Here is a 22,550-nt window from a genome sequence, read left to right as displayed (position 1 = left end):
GCACATGAAGACGAAGTGTTAGGATCAATTGTGCCTTTAGAAACAAAATTTGTTTGAGTAGACCTCTGCTTCTCAATTGATCTGTCAATAAATGATGACTTATTGTTTTTGGGACCATAAGTCATTTTACTTTCATTCATCATCTCCTCCTCAGTCATAGGTAAATAACTATAATTATCATTATAGGGAGGAGAAGTCTTATTGTAACCCAAACCATGCCCTTTCTTTTCCTTGTATGCAAGCTGTTGGTCACACAAGTTTTTGACTAATTTGCTGGAAGAATCAAATTTCTTTATATTAAGTTCATTTATTTGATATCTATCTCTGATATCTTCCAGTTCTTTAGTCACGTTGCACAATTTCTCCTGAACGTATAAGAGTTGAGTTGTTTTCACGCTTACATCATCCTTGAGTTTGGTGATGTCTTTTCGCTGAGCTTCAATCTTTTCTTTATATAGTTTTTCGTTTTTTGATAACGTAAAATTTTTATTTTTTATATATTGATAATCTTGAATTAGCTCAGCCTTATGAATTCTATAAGCCTCAACTCTTTCTCTACATTCAGGAGTACAGAAAGCAGAAAGTACCTCTTCTTTGGTGAGACCTTTGACTGGAGCTGAAAGAATCTGAGTCATAAGAGCGAGGTTTTCAGCTGAAGTCTCCTCCTCAGGTGCTGGAGTCTCATCCTAAAAAGCAGAAACTTGATCATTAGAGGTCATGAAAGCAATGTTGTTTGAATTAACTTGATTTTCTGGAGCTGAGATGTTCAGTCACTCAATTTCCAAACTCCAATCAAAGTTGATATCAGGCTGAACCACCAAGGCTTGAGCTAGTCCCAGAGGTTGAGGACTTCCACCAGCAGCAGCATCATCCGTTATACTCGATGTGGTCACAAGAGCTCTCTCTCGATTAGGTGTAGCGGGCTGGGCTGGAGTCTGTTCTCTACTAATTGGTGGCTTGGTGCAGTTTCGAGCATAGTGTCCTTCCTCATGACAGTTGTAACAGCGTAGATTAAAAGGCACTGTAGACGCTCCTGTAAACGAAGCACCCCATTTGTTTTTACCAGTTCTTTTCATAAACCTTGTTGCCCTGAAAGCTGCCATCGCCATCTGCCATGTGATGTCCATTTCTTCAACATCATCAGGATGAATCTGATGTAAGTCATCGCCACACCATTTAGGAGGATCAATTTTCCCTGCAACAAATGCCTTCAAACAGTTTATAACAGAGGCTGCGATATCCAGATTTTCTTTAGACTGTTGTGTAAAGAAAGCAATCATCTCATTTTTCACAGCGGAAGAAGGAGCAGCAGTAGACGTATTTGAAGATGGAGCAGCAGTAGATTGTGATGGAGCAGTTTGAGTTGAAGATCCAAAGTAATAGACATTTGCTGAGGTAGGTGGAGATTTAGTAGACGCTGCATTGCTAAACATTTGAAATCCTCCTTGAGACAAGAGAGCTGCGTTGTTGTTGTTTGATGAAGCGGGAGCGACAGAGAACCCTGCAGCTAGCATGCTATTCTTGTAATTAGTTTCTCTTTATTTGTCATCCAGCTCACATGCCTTGATATGAGAAATCATCTCAGACAAACTGCACCTAGCGAGATCCTTGGTTTTCTTGATCATAGCAACATGGTGATCCCAGCTTTTCGGCAATGCATTCAGAAGTTGTCTATTTGTCGAAGCATTTGATGTATGAATTTCTTCCATCTGCATTTGAGTAACCAGTTTGACAAAACTTTGAAGTTGGTTATCAACAGTTTCTCCATAGATATGGTTGAAATTGTTGAAATTTTGTCTCAGCAAGTTTCTTCGACTCTCCTTCATGTCCTCGTTCCCTTCATAAACATCGATCAGAGATTCCCACAGTTCTTTGGCTGATTTGCAAGTACGAAAACCGAGAGCAATGTCCGGACCCAATCCCAAGGTCAAATAGGAAAGTGCTCTTTCATCTTCTTCAACTATTGTGAAATCATCTTCAGTATATTGACTAAGGGGTTTCTTTATTTTCAGACCAGGTTCAGTAGGACTCTCCGTCATGATCTCCCTTGGACCTCTCAGAATACATCTCCAAATCTTGGAATCTTTCACCTTCACATGTTGTTCAAAACGCCACTTCCATTCAGGAAAGTCATTTGCATCAGTCAACCTTGGAATGCGTGTAGTGGTCCCAACCTTTGAATCCAGTTCTTGTTGTTTGTTAAGGGCAGCCAAGTCAATGTTATTTGCAGACATGATTAATTAATTAATTAATTATGTTTTAAGTCCAAAGGTCAATGTTCAAAGTTCAAAGTCCAAGGTCCAATTCACGTTACAGATCGTCGATGCGAGTCGAGACCACGGTTGCGAGTCGAGACTAGCAGTTGATGACTTGAGACTAATTCTGGTTGCGAGTCGAAACTGGCAAGTTGATAACTCGAGACTAAAGCAGGTTGCGAGTCGAGACAGTGATGTTGACAAGTCGAGACAGCAGGTTGCGAGTCGAGACCAAATGTTGACAAGTCGAGATAGCTGGTTGCGAGTCGAGACCTGCAAAACAAATGTTAGATAAAACTGTTGACTCGTAATCCCTGATTTTCAGCACTTTTCAAAATTCAAAGATATCGAAATCTTCAAATTTTCTTTGATCACCAAATCTCCGAAAAATCAGCAAACAAATCACTGAAATCACACGAACCAAAATCAGTACAATCTTTCAATATTTTCTATGAACAGTTTGAAGACTGAATGATCCAAAGACAGAACATGCAATCAAAATTGTTATCACTGCAAAACAAACACTAGCAAAAGCCGGATCAGTAATATAAGATATCCTTGAATCGGAATGATATCAAAACCGAACCAAGAATTGGTTTCTTGGCTCTGATACCAATTGTAAAATCCGAGAGGACCTTTCAATGATATCAAACAGATACTTGTGAATGTGCGGAAATCAAACACAAGTTGATTCAAGGATAAACAAACAAAACTGAAACAATATATAAGTGAAACAAACCAGAAAATCTTGCATTCAACGATTAACGAGTCTGATACAAGACTTCACAAAGCTTTCGGTTGCCTATGCCTTTCTACGCACTGATCAACCTCAACCTGATGGTAGAGGTTTACTTAAATACTAAACATATGGGTCGAAACCCTTAGGCCCACTCGAAAACTTATACAAAACCCACTTAAACATATCGACCCAAAAGTAAAATGAACAAAACAAACACATTAACCCTTGAACTATGTAACCCTCTATGAATAAACCTTTAGGTTCCAACAGGATCTTCTCTCCTACCATCCTAGGTATGTTCTAAAAGAAGGTTCCAACAACCATCTTGTCCTTTCCTCTTTTATCCATTTCCTTCTTCTTTATCTTTCTCCAAAACCTCCATTAAAGCTTGAGATTTCAAGCTTTATTGTAAGGATTGTTGAAGTTTTGTTCAAGGAATCTTGTTAAAAATAAGTTGCATAACATTGTTTTATGTTATTATTACTCAAAAAGGCTTCACAAATTGGAAAAAATAACTTAAAACTTCGAGGTTCCTTGATCCAAAATTCTGCAGAAAGGTGAACACGGGGCCGTGCTCGTTGAGCACGGGGCCGTGTCCAAAGTACTGTTTCATTAAAATGAGCTATTTCTGGTTTGTTTTCGTAGAATGTCAAGTGAAAACAGTGGAACATCTTCTGTACATTCAAGAAACAGTCGAAGAGGGAGAAGGCCTTCCATTGAAGCTACCCTTGTACACTACGTCATGGCACTACGGGAAGCTCTCGATGAATTGACTTCGGTGGAGGAGGTCCTAATAGACCGTATAAATTATCTTACGGTGGGGCTGGAAAATAGTTTTCATGAAATTAACCTGTTGCACCAGAGGTTAAATATTCTTGTAACACCTCCCATGGAACCAATCCTCCCTCAAGAGGATTGGAACCTAGCACTTGGAGTCAACAACCCTATCGGATGGGATGACATTCCAGCGGAGCCTCCCCTTGAAGATCTACAAGAAGTCCCGGTGGAAGTTGTACCTCCTCAAACCGACGCCAACGAGCCCGCCTTCTTCCTCCCTAGGGAGATAGAGGAATGGCTCACCGACGTATGAGGAACCCATGCCTGGAGGAAGGAGTTCTTTGAAGCCACATCTAACCGAGAGAATTATCTCTTCAGAAATTTTGCTAATTAGAATAACTTTTAGGCTAGAACTCCTTGGTTTAAGCTTCTTGTGCTCGCTTATCTAAAATATTAACTTCCTAGGATTATGTATTTCTCTCTATGACTTCAATGAAATGATGGTTTTCATGTTTGAATGGTGTTGTAATGAATAAAACACACTCGGGATGGTAAAGGATAACAAGGGAAACGAGAAACATCACCCCATGCACGAAAACAGGGCCATCCGACAAAAATTTCTTCATTACAGCAAGTTCAGCATGGGCCGTGTCCGCCCAACACGGCCCCGTGCTGCACAATCTGCAGAAAACGCCCAGTTCAGGTAACTGGACACGGGCCGTGTTCACTGAACACGCCCCCGTGTCCAGACTTCTGATCCTCTTTACTAAATTTTGTCACTGGCACCTGAACACGGGGCCGTGCCCGGACACCACAGGGCCGTGTCCAGAGTGCCAGTAACATAAAATTTTGCTTTTAACACCCTTTTACACATTCAATCAACCTAAAAACTCATTTTTGGGACACATTAAGGACAATGTGTAATTTAAGTGTGGGGGGAGATGCTAAAACTTTGAATCTTGCAAGTCCTAATCAACAAGCCTTACACAAAACTCTATTGGAACCGCTAATCACCCCAAATTTTATTCAAAAAAATTTTCATTTTTTTACTTGTCTAAGTTTAAGTTGGGAATTTCAAGTTCTAAAAAGGTTATATTTTTACAAGTTTACAACCGATAGCGTCATGATAAAAAGAACCAACATAAGAAAATTATGAAACAGCATGACAAGCTTAGTTAAAATTTGATTATATATACTTGTTCACATAAAAACCAATTCCTACAAAAGTGAGTTTTGAGCCTTTATTGAGCATACAAATACATATCTTTACACTAAATGCTCATTTTTCGTTTCTTGTGTGAATAGCCGCTTGGTTCGTACGACTCTAGAACTTGCCACGACAATGCATTCCCGGTCCTTACCAACTTAAACCCAAGTAAGTAAATGATGGAGGCATTAGGACTAACCCTTTTTCTTTCTACACCATTATTTTTCATTTTTTTTACCACCTACCCAAAATCCCCCTAGTTAACCCCTTTGAGCCTAAACCTTTTTATTTTAACCCTTTCTTTTAGTAACAAAGCTCGGTTTTTCTTATGACTTTTCATAATATATATATATATATATATATATATATATATATATATATATATATATATAGAGTTGATGAAACCAAATAAACAAACAAGTTCATCAAAATTAACCTTGTTTGAAAGAAATGGTTCATCAAAATAAAAATAAAATTGTGAAAAATAAAAAGTCTTTAAAAAACCGATGCTTTTTACGCTTTTCGCCCTTTTTCTAACCACTAACCCAACCACCCACCTTTAGCCTAAGCCTAACCCTTCACCCAAAAAGTCCTCTTGATATTTACAAAGGTATATAGTTAAAAAGGAGGAGGATTGATTGCTTGGCAAGCCTATGGTAGGAGTAAGTTCCATGCCGCTCTCGAGTGATTCACTAAAAAAATACACCTTCGGCCGAGTGTTGAGTGATCCCCCGTGAGGTATGTGAACTTATATATAAATGGAATTTTAAAAAGGCATGTTATGCCCTAATAAGTAATTTATCTTATGAAACATTTTTAATAAATCATGACTAATAGGATTGTAAATAAATAAAAATAAAACTTAAATAAAGAATCTTGGAAATCCCGACACTCTATGACAAGCCCAAAAACCTTCTCTTCTACCCATTCCATTTGGGAGTGAAAAAGCCACATTATAAAGAGTTTTGCTTGAGGACAAGCAAAGATTCAAGTGTGGGGGCATTTGATGTGCACAAAATGCAACATATAAATTACATCAATTGTGGCATAAAACTAACCCTTTTTTAGTACTAATGTTGGGAAAAGTGTGCTTTTGTCTTCCTTTTGTATTTTCAGGATTAAACGTGGCATGCCCGACCTCCCGACAGCATCTTCCCAAAGCAAAACAAGAAGACAGAAGACTGAACACGCCCCGTGCTCAGTGAGCACGGGGGCGTGCCCAAGTGTCAGCAGAAAAGACAAAGTGGTAGAAGCTTCTACTGCCCACCACGGGGCTGTGCTCAGCGAACACGGGGGCGTGGTCAACTGTTGCAGACGCATTTAATGAAATTACGAATTGCAATTAATGAAGAGAGAGAGTCGGATGGACACGGGGCCATGCCCGAGCTTCTGTTCAGCCTATAAATAGGAGTGCTTGGAGCTCTTGCAACTCATCCCTTGGCAGACCACCTCTCTCACACTTCACCCACCACCCACCACCATCACAACACCATCATCCACCACCATGATCCATTGTCCATCATAGAGTGTGTGAGTCGTCTCGGGATCCAAGATTGATCGTTAGAGTTCTTGACAATCAAAGGCCATGTTTGCCTAAGTCTCTTACATCACTTGGTGAATACAAGTGTTTAGTGTAATACTTTTTATTTTTAATCTTTTGCACTTTTTAATTGGTTTTGTATTAATGACTTTAATTACTAGTTTCTTATGTTGAAGGTGATTCTTCCTTATCGTTTGTCCGTGGTGTCTTGGCATTATTTTACTGTCTATATAAAATAAAAGATTTTCACCATTCATATCTCCATGGTCTATATGGAGGTATGTTTGCTACCTGGTCGGGGGTTAAGGGAACGGTTTGGTAAGAGTCTTGCCATTGTTCAGTGTATAGATCCTGAAAAGGACCTGGGTCAAATTTAGTAGGACCTCCTTCAATACCCAACGGTATTGGATGGCGGGGGTCCAAACTCTTTGATCCCCTCATAAGTTAAACTACTATTAAAACTTTAACCCGGCTACTTAGGACTGTATCCCTGCTGACTCAGACTACTTAGCCGAGGGTAACGTCGCCTTCAAAAGAGGGGCCTCCCACATTATGCATTAATAACTTAATTAATTATCTTTCAATAATCCGACCCTTTAGGATTGTATCCTTGCTGACTCAAACTACTGGGTTGAGGGTAACGTCGCCTTCAAAAGAGGGGCCTACTACAATAACTAAGATAATCTCTTAAACAAGTGCAAAAGTGCGAAAACAATCAAAGATTACACTACACACGAGTTGGATCCAAGTGATTCATCTTGTCTATCTGTTTTATTTTTATTTTACTTTTCAACATTTTAGTTAGTTTTATTTTCCTAGTTTAAAAACCTTTTTCTAACATTTTGATTTGATTAGACGTTGAGGATAAACCGGTACTAAAAGCTCTTGTGTCCTTGGACGACCTCGGTATCTTACCAACACTATACTACGTCCACGATGGGTGCACTTGCCCATATGTGTGTTTAGTGTTAGTGAATATCGTGTATATAAATTTAAAACTTGGCTATAAAGTGTAAAAAGGGCTTAAAATATACACCTAATATATATAACACTTCACACGCATCACCATCAAGGTGCCCAATCAGAATATGGCAAGTGTACGGCTTAGATCGTGCCCCCTTTTGCAAGAAACGATCCTAACGGTTGTGCCATGCCTATATAAACCCAACCCATTTCATTCATTCCTCACATTTGAATCTGATTCAAGCTTTCTAAGTGGAAGTATATGCTTCCTACCTGAGAGTGAATCGGATCAAATCTTGCGGGGACCTTCTGTAAGTGTTCTTTCGTACTTTTCATTCGTTTTTATTGTTAAAGTCAAACTGCGTTTGACTTTCTGCTTTGACCAGTTTATGGTCAACACAAAGTTCGTTTGAACTTCATAACGTGAGCGTAATCACGATGGTTATAGTCCCTAGTGAGTATACCTACTGATTACCACGTTATCTAGGCTCAGTGACGAGTCGTAGTTTCGGCCAAAATGCGTTTTCTCGCTTATTTTGTAACCAAACTACTCTAGGGTATTAAAACCATTTGTTTTAATACCAAACTTGTTTTCTAACCTCGTTAAACATGTTTTTGCATGTTTAACTCGTCGCTTTTGAGATTTAGTGCTTATATAGGGTCGTAAGGTAAGCGATCTAAACAATCGCTTATACTTTCGAACCCGACCCGTTTGGTCGATCATTAGGATCCAACCAAACACATTAGGTGACCATAGTTGTATAGGGAATAACCTTCCGAGGTTATACCTTATGGTCACGTCGTTTAAGAAGTTGTATGATAGGTAGTTTATATGCCTTAGGAAAATTACCAAAATACCCTTTTCACGCATAAATTCATTTTTAGCATATGTAACCTAAATTTTGACATCTAAACTGATTAGGTAACTATATTAGACATGTTAAGGCATATTTTACTTATCATAGGACTAGTTAAGCGGTCCGAACGCGTTTTACGCGAACGACGCGTTAAAGTAGCATAAGCTACCTAAACGGGTCGTAATGGGTCATAAGCACTTAGGTTAGGTTTCATTTTAGTATGTAGGCTTTGTTAAACCATATCATATGAGTTCCAATACTCATTTGGTTTACGAAACCTCATACTATCCAATCTCCCGATTTAGGTCCGGGTATTTATGTAGTTATCTATATAGGGTGCCGTTTGATTTCCGTGACCCCTCTAGCTTTGCTTGGTTGTTATTCAAGACTTCTAAGCACCCTCAAGTGAGTACATAGTCCCCTCTTGTACTGTTTTTCAAACGTTTTGGGGTGAAACACATGTGCCTACTTGTTACTTTCATGCTTTTCATGTTTTCATATCATATACTTGCTATGTTCATTAGTACACTATTAGTACATGATTTCATTATGTTTTTGCTACGTATGTCCAATGTGTGCATACTTAGTACATCGTTTTACATGACATTTTATGCTATGTATGTTCATTTAGCGCATATTTAGTACATCGTTTTACATGACATTTTATGCTATGTATGTCCATTGTGTGCATACTTAGTACATTGTTTTATATTACATTTCACGCTATGTGTGTACATTTGATTACATACATAGTGCATTGTTTTCACATGCTTACATTTTGGTGTGACATTTGGTTGTTTAAATGGGACTTATATACATTCGTTAACATTAGCTACGTCGTTCGTTAGTAGGTAGTGGTACCATAGGAATTGACAACTCCCATTCCTGACATCCTAGGTATGTTTGGATGAAAGGAATGACCGAATTCGATATACATTAACTCAATGAACCTTTAATTTGTTTAAAGGTTTATCGCCACAGTTGCAAGGCTTGAATGTATGCATTTTCACAACACCGCATAAATGTTTGTATCAGTATAGCATGCATTTCCGCAAAACATAACGTTGATTTAAACCGAGTTTTACTTCAATACTATGTTTTGTGCATTTTACCTACGGTTTAGTTGATGCATTTCACTTGCCATACATATCATTTTGGTTACACATTACATGATTTACATTTGACACATAAACATTTTTGACATTGGTTATACATCACATGATTTACATTTTGACATAATATTTAATAACATTTGGCAATTGGTTTAAACATAGACATTTTACTTTGGTGGTTTGTTTGGGTGAGTGATTTAAGTAACAAGGCGTGTGTAATGTGATACAAGCTTGGTGGATACGCCGTTGGTACTTCCTATATATAAGTGCTTGTATTATATTACATGTCGTAGCGTTATTTAAATCATTCAATTTAGACTTATACATTTGTACAAATAACATATTTTTCACAAGACATTGTTTTACAAACAACTTATCTTATACAAAACTCATTTTTACTTGGTTATTCATTTAACCTTACATTATTCTTTTACATACACATATCTATCATCGCTTTTCAAATGATTTATAAAACAAAACATTTTTACAAGGATCATGACTGACTTTTGTTAAAAAACTTTTTTCCAAACTTATAAGTCATGAATCCTAAATCAATAAAACCTATGTACTCGCCGGCATTTTTATGCTGACGTACCTATTTTCACATGTGTTTCAGGAGATGATGCATAGGATTGATCAAGATACACATAGGCGGACTTGGGCCTTAGTGACAATAAAAGACGCAAGACTAGTTAATTATGTTATACTTCTTTGTTTTTTTAGACATTGTAACTCAGTTAATCAATAAAACAACATTTAAATTTTCCATGTGTTGTGAAACAATGATTCTGTTACAACACTCCCCGACGATTCCGCCACATTTTGTTGTTTTACGAGGTCAGGGTGTGACAGAAAAGTTGGTATCAGAGCTCATGGTCATAGGGAATTAGGTTATTAGTAATGCTTTGACCTAGTCTATAACCTTCCTAGGACCCTAAATCGAGTTTACTTGCGTTTAGTCATAAAATAATACCGTCACCTATCCTTAGGCGACAATCACAACAAGAACATAAATTTCAAAACCGCCTTGGAAACCAATCATCTGTTCTAGGATGATTTATTATATGGTTTTGAACCCTTCCAGTTTGATTTTTTTTTTTTTTTGGCCTTGTGCCTTCTAAGTTTTCAAAATCTCGTCAAGGTTTTGGGTTCCAAATAATGTGAACACGTGCAAACTGGAAGGGTGAATGCCTATACTCTAAGTTTTCTGTCTAAAGCTAGAGTGTTCGTACAAATCCGCAGTATCGGACCAGTCACTCTTACCTGGGAACTCTTGGGGTGAGTGTTAACTTATAGGCAAGCATGTCTTCAGCGGTACATTATTATGACCCGCTTGCTTTGATTTGTCACCGTCTCATTTGTTTGCCTTAGGAAACAAACAAATGATCGCAATTTCTATGCGTCGTCATTTTGTTTTGATCACCCGATAACATTTCACTTGTTTCTTCCTATGTCTTTCATTTTCTTCTAGAATGTCTCTTTATCTCAGCAACGGTCAAATGTCCGAGCAAACAGCCAAATTTGCCCAGCAAATAGGCGAGGTAATCCTGAAGTCTGTGGATTTAGTTATCGCCATGTCTCGTCTAAAAAATGGAGCCACTCAAGAGTCACCGAAGGAAGCAGAAGTCAGGCCTGCACCAAAATCAAGGAAGCGTAAGGCTTCAAAGAAACCCGCAGCAGTTACACCTAATCAAGCGGGACCTAGCCAGGTAGCGACGCCACCAGCTAGGAAGCCGTACTTGGGAGCTGCCCCATGGTGCAAGCAATGCAACCGTCATCATTTAAACCTCATACCCTACTCCAAATGTACCTACTGTGGACGGTGGGGACATTTGATTAACATATGCCGCTTTGCTATCCAAAACGAAGTTGTTGCAAACCTTGCTGCTACCCAACTCCAAGTCAACCCTACTCAAGCTCGTTTTCCGTCTGGTACTTGCTACAATTGTGGCGAGAAGAGCCATTTCAGGAACAAATGCCCGAAGATTGTCAATGCAAATCCAACCCTTGGATGAGCATTTGGCCGAGCAAAAGATGTTGTTGTCTTATGCCTTTGTTTCACTTGTTTTCTTGCATTGTGAAACAATCTGTTTTGTTCATAAATAAAAGTCGTTGTTCGCAATTCTGATATACAAATGTAGTTACATGTGTGTATGGCATTTTCCTATGATACCTACATCAAGGAACTATGCTCTTTACAAACTACTCTTGTGATTCTCCCTTTCAAGTGATCGCTCATGATTTCCTCGAAAATTTTAAGTACTTGTTTCATTCTAGGAGACGAAGTACAAGAAATAAAGCAAAATTGTGAGTAATCGTGCTTTTTGCACATCTGTGCCTTGGAATCCTTGGTTAGATAACTAAGGGTATTTTCAAATTTCATACCCATTACGTTCTGATTTTTTCAACATGCATACCATAAGTTTTCAAAACAACCCCCTTTATTTCAAAAACATTATCTATGTTTTCAAAAAAAAAAAAAAAAACCTCCATGATTTCAAAAACATTGTCTATGTTTTCAAAAACAACCTTCATGATTTCAAAATGTTTCATATAGTCTGAAAACAATATTAACACAGTATATTTTTATCAAGTGCATGATTTCAAAGAGCATTATTCATATTTTCAACCTCATACATAATTTCAAAATTCATCTCGCATGATTTTAAAAACATTTTTATACCTACCTAATACACCTACTTTATGATTTCAAAAGTAATATATATAAGGTTTCCAAAAACATTGAACACATTTTAGAACCCCATGCATAGTTTTCAAAATATTTTCCTCATACATTGACTTAACCTTCAAATTCCGCTTCATATGTCGCCTTGGCATATCTAGCATCTCAATTTCATAAGCATTTTTACTTCATGTTTTGACTCAAGCACATCTAGTGCAAGGTTTTGAAACACCTCCCGCTTTTCAAATTCTAAAATCCATATGGGATCTTTTTATCTTCACAATTAGACCCTTGTGGATAATTATCATTCAAATCAGAGTCCTTAATTGGATTCCTTGTGTACCTTAATTCGAACATTTTGGTTCCTTAAAATCGAAATCGAATTTTCTCTTTAAGATCTTTCTATCTTCATAGTTAGATTCTTGATAATGATTAAAGTACCAAATGAAGTCCACGAAATGGATTCCTAGCGTGCTTTAAATACATGTGCTCAGTTAGCAGAACAAATTAACAAAAAATGATAACAAATTTAAAATCAAGTTAATCAATTATGTGATTATGTGTTTATGCATTTTGTGTTTTCTTTTATGCATTTTGTGTTTTTTGTATACTCTAGATATTCGTTATCCAAATCCTCGTAGAACCTTTCATATCTTCATATGAGGGATTCGTAGTAGGATATTAAGGGTACTACCTTAAATCCTTATTTGGCTTCTACGTGATAGTCAAGACCCTTGGATTATATAGTACCATTCCATGATCCAAAAAGAGACCCTTTGAGTGGTCTAGTCAAAGGATTGATTCAGAATCCGGTTGAGAATGACATGTGATGATATAAGCTGAAAAGCTCCTTGGCGGTCTAGAGATCATCTATTGACTCAATTAAAAAGGACCCCAGTATGGTCTAGTCACAATCATCACAGGCTCGTTCATTGTTTTCCTCCCCTACACATTATAAGATGCACCACGTGACTATGCAAGGAATTACGAAATTATGGATGCATACATAATTACGAAGTTCAGTGCACGGAAACCACGGTAAGACTTATTATGTGTAAGAACCAATAGTGACAACCGTAACAAAATGTGAGCAATGTAATAGAGGTACGGTGGACGCACCAATAACACTTTATATACTTGTATATAAGTGTCCCTCTCACAATGCAAGCATGATGTTATTTAAAGTTACTAGAAGTTCAGGACTCTAACCAGTGTTGTTCGATCTTTTCAACTTCATGTTTCAAAATCTCACAAGTTTCCTCTAAAGATAAATTTCGGGACGAAATTTCCTGAAGTAGGGGAGACTGTGACCCCTGTGTCACTTCAACCATCAAACAAATACCAAACCAATGAAATATTGTATTTCATACTTGGGATTTGTATAAACATGTGTATCAATTGCACACATCAACTCTTGTTCGATTTCAGGCTTTAAATCGCTTTCTAGAAGGTTATACGCGCACTAATGCGTAAATATAACCAGTTTAATGCAACAAACACTCCGGAATAGTGACATAGGCTTAACATACCTTAAATAACCTTTACATAACTTAGAAATAAGTTTTGGAAGGTTTGGTGTGCCGAAATCAAGTTTATTCGCTTACTGGGACTAAATTCGACAAACTGCGAAAGTATGTCAATTTGAACTGTAACGAACATTCCAGAACATGACCCTAAGTTAAACACACCCTAAATATCCTTTACATAGCTTAGAAATAGGGTTTGAGGTGTTCGGTGTGCTAAAATAAACTTTATCCTCATTCAGGGACTAAAAGCGTCAAAAAGTGCATAAGTTTGCATTTTCGCGCATAACTTACGTTCTGAATACATCCGGACATCCAAAAATTTATGTAATCATTAAATTATTATGTTTTAGTGATTGGCTTGTCAAAAATCCATTCATCGCGCAATTTGGACCGTTTTTGCGTCCGTTACGACTTTCGTCATAATTAACCGAACAACGCAATCGTACGGCCAAACGAACCGACATCCGACATATTTTGAGCATGTTTCATGTTCCCTATACTTTAACATCCTTGTGAAGCTTAAAAATGGTTTGACGGGTGTTAGAAGTGCCAAAACACGACCATATGCGCACAGGGACCAAAACTGCCAAAACTGCCAAAACTGAAATATTGCTAGTCTGCAGGGTTCTTACGGATCGTATGGACCTGCTTACGGTCCGTAAGCAACCCCCAGAAGAGCAAAAGTGAGTTCCAGCTTGTTCCAGCTATTACCCACTTATGCACATGGTTTTTGGTAAACTATGGGCTGGTTGTGTGCCCATCAAGGTGCCCAATCAGAATATGGCAAGTGTACGGCTTAGATCGTGCCCCCTTTTGCAAGAAATGATCCTAACGGTTGTGCCATGCCTAAATAAACCCAACCCATTTCATTCATTCCTCACATTTGAATCTGATTCAAGCTCTCTAAGTGGAAGTATATGCTTCCTACCTGAGAGTGAATCGGATCAAATCTTGCGGGGACCTTCTGTAAGTGTTCTTTCATACTTTTCATTTGTTTTTATTGTTAAAGTCAAACTGCGTTTGACTTTTTGCTTTGACCAGTTTATGGTCAACACGAAGTTCGTTTGAACTTCGTAACGTGAGCGTAATCACGATGGTTATAGTCCCTAGTGACTATACCTACTGATTACCACGTTATCTAGGCTCAGTGACGAGTCGTAGTTTAACATGTCTAACCTCGTTAAACATGTTTTTGCATGTTTAACTCGTTGCTTTTAGATTTAGTGCTTATATAGGGTCGTAAGGTAAGCGATCTAAACAATCGCTTATACTTTCGAACCGACCCGTTTGGTCGATCATTGGGATCCAATCAAACACATTAGGTGACCATAGTTGTATAGGGAATAACCTTCTGAGGTTATACCTTATGGTCACATCGTTTAAGAAGTTGTATGATAGGTAGTTTATATGCCTTAGGAAAATTACCAAAATACCCCTTTCACGCATAAATTCATTTTTAGCATATGTAACCTAAATTTTGACATTTAAACTAATTAGGTAACTATATTAGACATGTTAAGGCATATTTTACTTATCATAGGACTAGTTAAGCGGTCCGAACGCGTTTTACACGAACGACGCGTTAAAGTAGCATAAGCTACCTAAACGGGTCGTAATGGGTCATAAGCACTTAGGTTAGGTTTCATTTTAGTATGTAGGCTTTGTTAAACCATATCATATGAGTTCCAATACTCATTTGGTTTACGAAACCTCATACTATCCAATCTCCCGATTTAGGTCCGGGTATTTATGTAGTTATCTATATAGGGTGCCGTTTGATTTCCGTGATCCCTCTAGCTTTGCTTGGTTGTTATTCAAGACTTCTAAGCACCCTCAAGTGAGTACATAGTCCCCTCTTTTACTGTTTTTCAAACGTTTTGGGGTGAAACACATGTGACTACTTGTTACTTTCATGCTTTTCATGTTTTCATATCATATACTTGCTATGTTGATTAGTACACTATTAGTACATGATTTCATTATGTTTTTGCTACGTATGTCCAATGTGTGCATACTTAGTACATCATTTTACATGACATTTTATGCTATGTATGTTCATTTAGTGCATACTTAATACATCATTTTACATGACATTTTATGCTATATATGTCCATTGTGTGCATACTTAGTACATTGTTTTACATTACATTTCATGCTATGTGTGTACATTTGATTACATACATAGTGCATTGTTTTCACATGCTTACATTTTGGTGTGACATTTGGTTTGTTTATATGGGACTTATATACATTCATTAACATTAGCTACGTCGTTCGTTAGTAGGTAGTGGTACCATAGGAATTGACAACTCCCATTCCTGACATCCTAGGTATGTTTGGATGAAAGGAATGACCGAATTCGATATACATTAACTCAATGAACCTTTAATTTGTTTAAAGGTTTATCGCCACAGTCGCAAGGCTTGAATGTATGCATTTTCACAACACCGCATAAATGTTTGTATCAGTATAGCATGCATTTCCACAAAACATAACGTTGATTTAAACCGAGTTTTACTTCAATACTTTGTTTTGTGCATTTTACCTATGGTTTAGTTGATGCATTTCACTTGCCATACATATCATTTTGGTTACACATTACATGATTTACATTTGACACATAAACATTTTTGACATTGGTTATACATCACATGATTTACATTTTAACATAAGCATTTTGACATAATATTTAATAACATTTGGCAATTGGTTTAAACATAGACATTTTACTTTGGTGGTTTGTTTGGGTGAGTGATTTAAGTAACGAGGCGTGTGTAATGTGATACAAGCATGGTGGATACGCCGCTGGTACTTCCTATAGATAAGTGCTTGTATTATATTACATGTCGTAGCGTTATTTAAATCATTCAATTTAGACTTATACATTTGTACAAATAACATATTTTTCACAAGACATTGTTTTACAAACAACTTATCTTATACAAAACTCATTTTTACTTGGTTATTCATTTAACCTTACATTATTCTTTTACATATACATATCTATCATCGCTTTTCAAATGATTTATAAAACAAAACATTTTTACAAGGATCATGACTGACTTTTGTTAAACAACTTTTTCCAAACTTATAAGTCATGAATCCTAAATCAATAGAACCTATGTACTCGCCGGCATTTTTATGCTGACGTACCTATTTTCACATGTGTTTCAGGAGATGATGCATAGGATTGATCAAGATACACATAGTGGACTTGGGCCTTAGTGACAATAAAAGACGCAAGACTAGTTAATTATGTTATACTTCTTTGTTTGTTTAGACATTGTAACTCAGTTAATCAATGAAACAACATTTAAATTTTCCATGTCTTGTGAAACAATGATTCTGTTACAACACTCCCCGACGATTCCGCCACGTTTTGTTGTTTTACGTGGTCGGGGTGTGACATTTAACACAAAATTAAGCATAAGAATACTTAACAATTACAAGAAAATACGTATTCTCATACGTATAAATCCACACCGGGATACGACACCAATACATGGCAAAAATATACAAATACAAATTCAAATACAAATATACCCATCCTTGGGAAGGAAGTACAAGTACAAATACTTGAGAAGTATTATTGCAAAATATTGTTTAACAACTATACCGAAAATTTATAAATATAATTTAAGTTAAAATATTAATTATTTTGACAATAATTATATAACCTAGAATAATATTAGAAGCATAAAGAAACGTAACTCAATAACATTAATACTAAGACAAGGCACGACCCGTTCGTCTAATAGACATTAGTACATTGTAGGTAGTCGTGTTTGCCTAAGGAACTTGAGTTACGATTATCGAAGACGCAAGACTGTGAGTTCATGTCCCCCTTTTCTTTTAACTGTTTTCAGTTTTATAATTTCGGGGGTCAAATACATGTTACGAAATAATTACATACAAATACAATTGGTATGATTAGCCTTGGAAAGTACAGTAGATCATGTGAATGGGTAGGCGCACTCTTAAGACCATTAATCCTCGTGTTAGGACCGAGGGGCATGAGTGATAGATCTATTTGGGTGTAGCGAGCCCACACCCATGAGGACCAGGGTGGCCCATGAGGTGACTATGTCTTACAGCCGGAGGTCCAGTACAAATTTGCTAGGTTTGAGCCTTCCTACGCTGTCACGCATACCAATGGCCTTGCAAACCATTAGTGATTTGTTTCCTTGTTTTGCTTTCATACCGGGATTTACAAACATACATACATTCACTGATTACAAAGGTTTTATACATTCATATACACAAACACATGAACTCGCTCAACTTCTGTTGATGTTTTCAAACTACATGTATTTCAGGGAATTAAGTTGATCTTGCGGGTGTTTACATGTTCCAGGCTGCGTTATGAATAAAAAGATGTCATCCGAAGTCATTAGGGTTTAGGAGATGTATCTTAATCCTGGACGAGATACATGGTTCTAAACTCGGTTTTATTTAAGGTCTTTTGTCGAGTCTTCGTGAACTCTTTAAAACATGTTGTGGTTTGTAATTTAAATTTGGAGTCTACGTTGCAAACAATTGTGTTGTGATATTTTCAAACTTAATTTATGGATGAACATCTAATGGTTTAATCATATAGTGTTGTTATGATTGAATGCTATGGTATTAAGAAAGTCACACCATAATGCTTTGTTATATATTTTATTTTTACTAATTTTGTTTTTTTTTCTTTTTACCTCCACATAGTATTTATCTTTTACAATTTAACTCCAACACTTTTCACTTTAAACTTTGGTCCCTTAAACTTTGTCTTTTAAAAAGTGTTTGTTTTACGTTTCAGTCTAAATTTTATGACTTAACACACCACAACGTGTGTTCAATGGTTTACATCTATTTTTTCCTTTGAATGGCCCCGTGTAACGTGGGTCATCAATTTAGTTATTTTTTTCTATGTTTTATGTTTCAGTCTAATTTTTGCGTATAACTCGCCACAACGGCCATGCATGGTTAAAAGTTTTTATGTCTGCTTTTATTTTTTTGTTGTGTTTTTTATATCTTTTGTTTTACAAGCTTTTCAGGTGTTGGTGATCTAACGGTGGAGTGGCATGGCATGCTACTTGACACGGCTAGTTATATTTATTGACTAGAACTAGTTAGTAATTTTAAAAATATTCATGTATTATAATATCCCCCCAAAAAAAAACATATTAACGTAACTCCTGCAACTTTATTTCTTTACATGTATTTCGACATCAAAAATCATGAATCAGAATGCAAAACTCGACAATCTTCACTTTGTTCTTGGTTGTGCTTGTGATGTCCGAGTGGGTTGAAGCGAATTAGCGTGGGACCGAGTTAGCATCTCGGTCATCGATGGAGTTTGATAAGCTTGAACCAAGCTAGACCCGTCAGTCGAGTCCCCACGAGCCGTGGCTCTTTGCCATGTGTGCGAGCTTATACCGGATAACATATAAGCTCTTCCCGAATGCTCATACGAATGCCTACTAGTCATTCTCTCTTGCATTTCCTTGAGCTCGGCATCTAGTGCAATACAGAGACGATCGCCAGATCTAGCCGCTACGGTTCCTGAGAGAACCTTCCGGAAGTTCTCGAGTATACTAACTGCTCGTGTCAGATCACCTGCTTCGGCTGCGGTTCTCGCTTGTACCATGGCTTCCGCTGATTGTAACCGGCTTTTTTGTCTGTCGACTTCAACCGAAACAACATTTTCTTTACCCACTTTTTCGGGTCTTTTGATTGTGACATTTTCACTCGCTAACTTCATCGTCTCTTCTGTCATCGGATCGGTATATGAACAATGTACCTTCAATAACAAGGTCTCGTCGCCAAAAGTCAACTCGGTCTCCTTTGGAACATTGACCGAGACGAGAAAATCCCGCTCTTCATCGGCATACAAATCCCCAACATCTATACGCCCCGATTTCCTATCGGGTGTCAAATGACCCCTGTAGCTTCCGGTCTTTAGAGATTGAACCTGGATGCTCGGGCTCGCACTCTCGATTGTCACTTGCAAACCTTTAACCACTACACTCAAGAGTCCACCGATGCACTGAGCGAATGCATCTTGGATTACGCTTTCGGTCTCGATGAACGAAAAGGTCCCACCGGATGTCTCGGAAATCGAGTGCATTAATGTAGCATCATGGTCAGCCCCAAACCCGAAAGCATGTACCGGAACATCGATACCTTGTGGAACAAATAACCGGTGGTTTGATCCGTTACGGTCACCACCCGAACTCGAATCCCAACTGCCACTCGTGGTATACGTATCCTGCCCATCCGATAACAGAATTATACTCGTCACCGGGTTCTTCTCCCGGCGGTCTTTCATGACTTTACTCCCCTTCCTCAGCCCCTCGGCTATATTCGTGCCCCCATTCGCCATCAACGAATTGACAGCCTGGACCGCATGCTGCTTCCCTGCATCGGTCATTCTCCGGAGCGGGAACAGGCGGCGGGCAGCGGATGAAAACACGATAACCGCCAACCGATCGGCCGGGCCAAGATTCTGTATCACAAAACCCATGGCCCGTTTAAGCAATGCCATCTTTGTACCAGCCATACTACCACTGATATCAAGAACGGTCACAAGATCCACCGGGGCCCGGGCAGAAGTCGAAACCGGAGCTTTCAGGTGGATCAAAACCGTGAAATCGTCGGCGGTACTGCGCCTTGGCACAGCCGCAACCTCGTTGTATGTTTTCAACAACAGCCTTGTCGAATATGACCCGTCCAATGTATTATCATTCCTGGTTGAAGTTTGTACATCCAATGCTTCATCATCGTTGAAGACGGCTGGCTCGTTGGCGGAGACGTGGCGGTTGGAGGTCTGTCGTGGCAGGGGCCGGCGGATTACTGTCATGGGTGGAGCTAAACCTTGTTGTGGAATCTCCTTCCATTTGGCTCTACAAATTGGACATGTTCGGTTTCCATGTTTGACATGTGAAACAATGCATTGGAAATGGAATGAATGTGCACATTCTGATGTGAAAATGGCTTCACCTTCACCACGTTTCATTGATGCTAAACATATTGTGCATTTCTGGAAAGTCAAAATTGGAATTAAGTCAACAGAATTGGTATACATTTTAAGTGAAAGTTACAAAAAGAATTTTATTTAGTTCAATTAATTTTTAATAAGAGAACAAGAAAGATTTGGCAACCACAACTACCAGGTAGCATAAATAGTATATAAAAAAGTCAAAATGAAAGAAGAAAGCAAACAAACGGTTTGCCAAAAAGTCAAAATAAAGGAACAAAGCAAACAAGCGTTTGCCAGTTGTTTTAGAATTTTCTTTGTCCTTTTATTGTCTAATAAATAAATTTCTAGTTGATTATTAGCTGATGTGGAACCAGTGGGTCCCTTGACATATTTTATGTATTGATAAAATTTAGAGATAAATGTCATTTTAATCCCTATGGTTATGGTTTGTGCCATTTAAACAGTTTAGTTTTAAGGTTTGAAACGTTGTCATTTTAGTCCAAATAGTTTCAAGCATTGTCATTTTAGTCCATTGGCTTAACTCCGTCCTTTTTTATGTTAGCTAGAAGGGTAATTCGATCATTTTATATGGTCGAATTGCCCTGATAGTTAACAGAATTACATATAAAATGTACGAAATGCTCTTCTAGTTAACAGAATAAAAGGATGGAGTTAACCCAGTTGACTAAAATAACAACGTTTCAAAATTTTGGACTAAACTAGCAAAATAACCCAAATTGAAGGGACTAAAATGACATTTAACTCTAAAATTTATTTGAATGCATTTTACGAAAATTTAAAATAATGTTATTTATCCAATTAAAAAACGCATAAAGATGCAACGTTAAGGGTGTAAAAACCAATTTAACGTCGTAAGAATTTGAATTGAGCGAGCTAAAACTAGCTCAAGCTAAAGAAAAACTTGTTTAATAGACTATCTCAAGCCCAACTTGGTCAACTTAAACAATATGTTATTTATCAACGGCAAATTTATAAAATAAAAAAAGCCTTGTTTGTTACTTTTTAAAAGATTGATATGGGGTAAAAAAGAAATACAACAGAGGATAAACAGTGCTAAAAACAAACAAATTTCAATATAAACCATGATATGTTAATTACTCAACTTTTTTTTCCCAATTAATTGCCTGTTAAACATAAATATAAAAAAGTCAACAAAATAGAATGGCTGGCGGTAAACGTGCGGAAATGAAGAATTTTGAGAACAAACCTTAGAACTAGAAGACCGGCTCAAACTTCTAGACAACCGTAAGACCGGAGACCACGGCCGACGAGGAGTCGCCGGAGGCAACAAGGCGGCGTCTGGTGGCGGTGGTGAGACGTCGGTATCAGCCGTAGGAACATAAAGACAGAAATTAGAGCCCAAAGCCATCTTTACTTTCCTCCATTTGCTCTCCATTTTACTTAAAAAAACAGCAAGAAATTGTTGAATTATATAAGTATTTGAAGTGGGTGTTGAGCTAGATCAGGTGGGAGATGGGTGTTGAATTAAATTTGGGGAAAGTAGGTGAATCGCACGAAAATTGATCAGGGGTTTTAAATGGTGGTTTATACAGTGAAGGCAATGAATGGTGATGATGGGGTTGAATGTACGGTGTCGCGGGCATTTATTGACATTTTGATAATATATACATACAGATAGTTGTATAGAGAGAGAGAGAGAGGCGTAGAAGAAACCATTTTTTTCCGTTAAGGGGGTGTGGGGTGGTTTTGTTGACTTTTATGATGAATATTATAGTTTTATAAGAAAAGATAAGTTATTTCTGTGTGTGAATACAATAGACTATTACTTTATTTGCACCGGAGAGATTGATGAATATGGTAATAATTAATATAAGGGAAATTTACTATTTGCTATAACGTGCACATTTTCTACGTATACATTTCCAAGTTAGGGGAATAGTTCTTAGCT

General features: G+C 37.6%; 1 protein-coding gene across 1 annotated transcript; it reads right to left on the bottom strand.

Moving 5' to 3' along the window:
* Positions 1-18,777: 18,777 nt before the first annotated feature.
* On the bottom strand, positions 18,778-22,291 carry LOC110877730 (E3 ubiquitin-protein ligase WAV3). Its single transcript, XM_022125924.2, has 2 exons — positions 21,849-22,291; positions 18,778-20,680 (listed from the first exon to the last, which is right to left on the bottom strand). Exons 1-2 carry the CDS (start codon positions 22,035-22,037, stop codon positions 18,908-18,910), a joined length of 1,962 nt encoding a protein of 653 aa, XP_021981616.1. The 5' UTR covers positions 22,038-22,291; the 3' UTR covers positions 18,778-18,907.
* Positions 22,292-22,550: the final 259 nt, after the last annotated feature.

The sequence above is a fragment of the Helianthus annuus genome, chromosome 9, assembly GCF_002127325.2.
Source record: "Helianthus annuus cultivar XRQ/B chromosome 9, HanXRQr2.0-SUNRISE, whole genome shotgun sequence".
In the NCBI taxonomy this organism is placed as follows: domain Eukaryota; kingdom Viridiplantae; phylum Streptophyta; class Magnoliopsida; order Asterales; family Asteraceae; genus Helianthus; species Helianthus annuus.
Note: the sequence above shows the minus strand (reverse complement) of the source record. Positions and strands in the feature narration are given on the sequence as shown.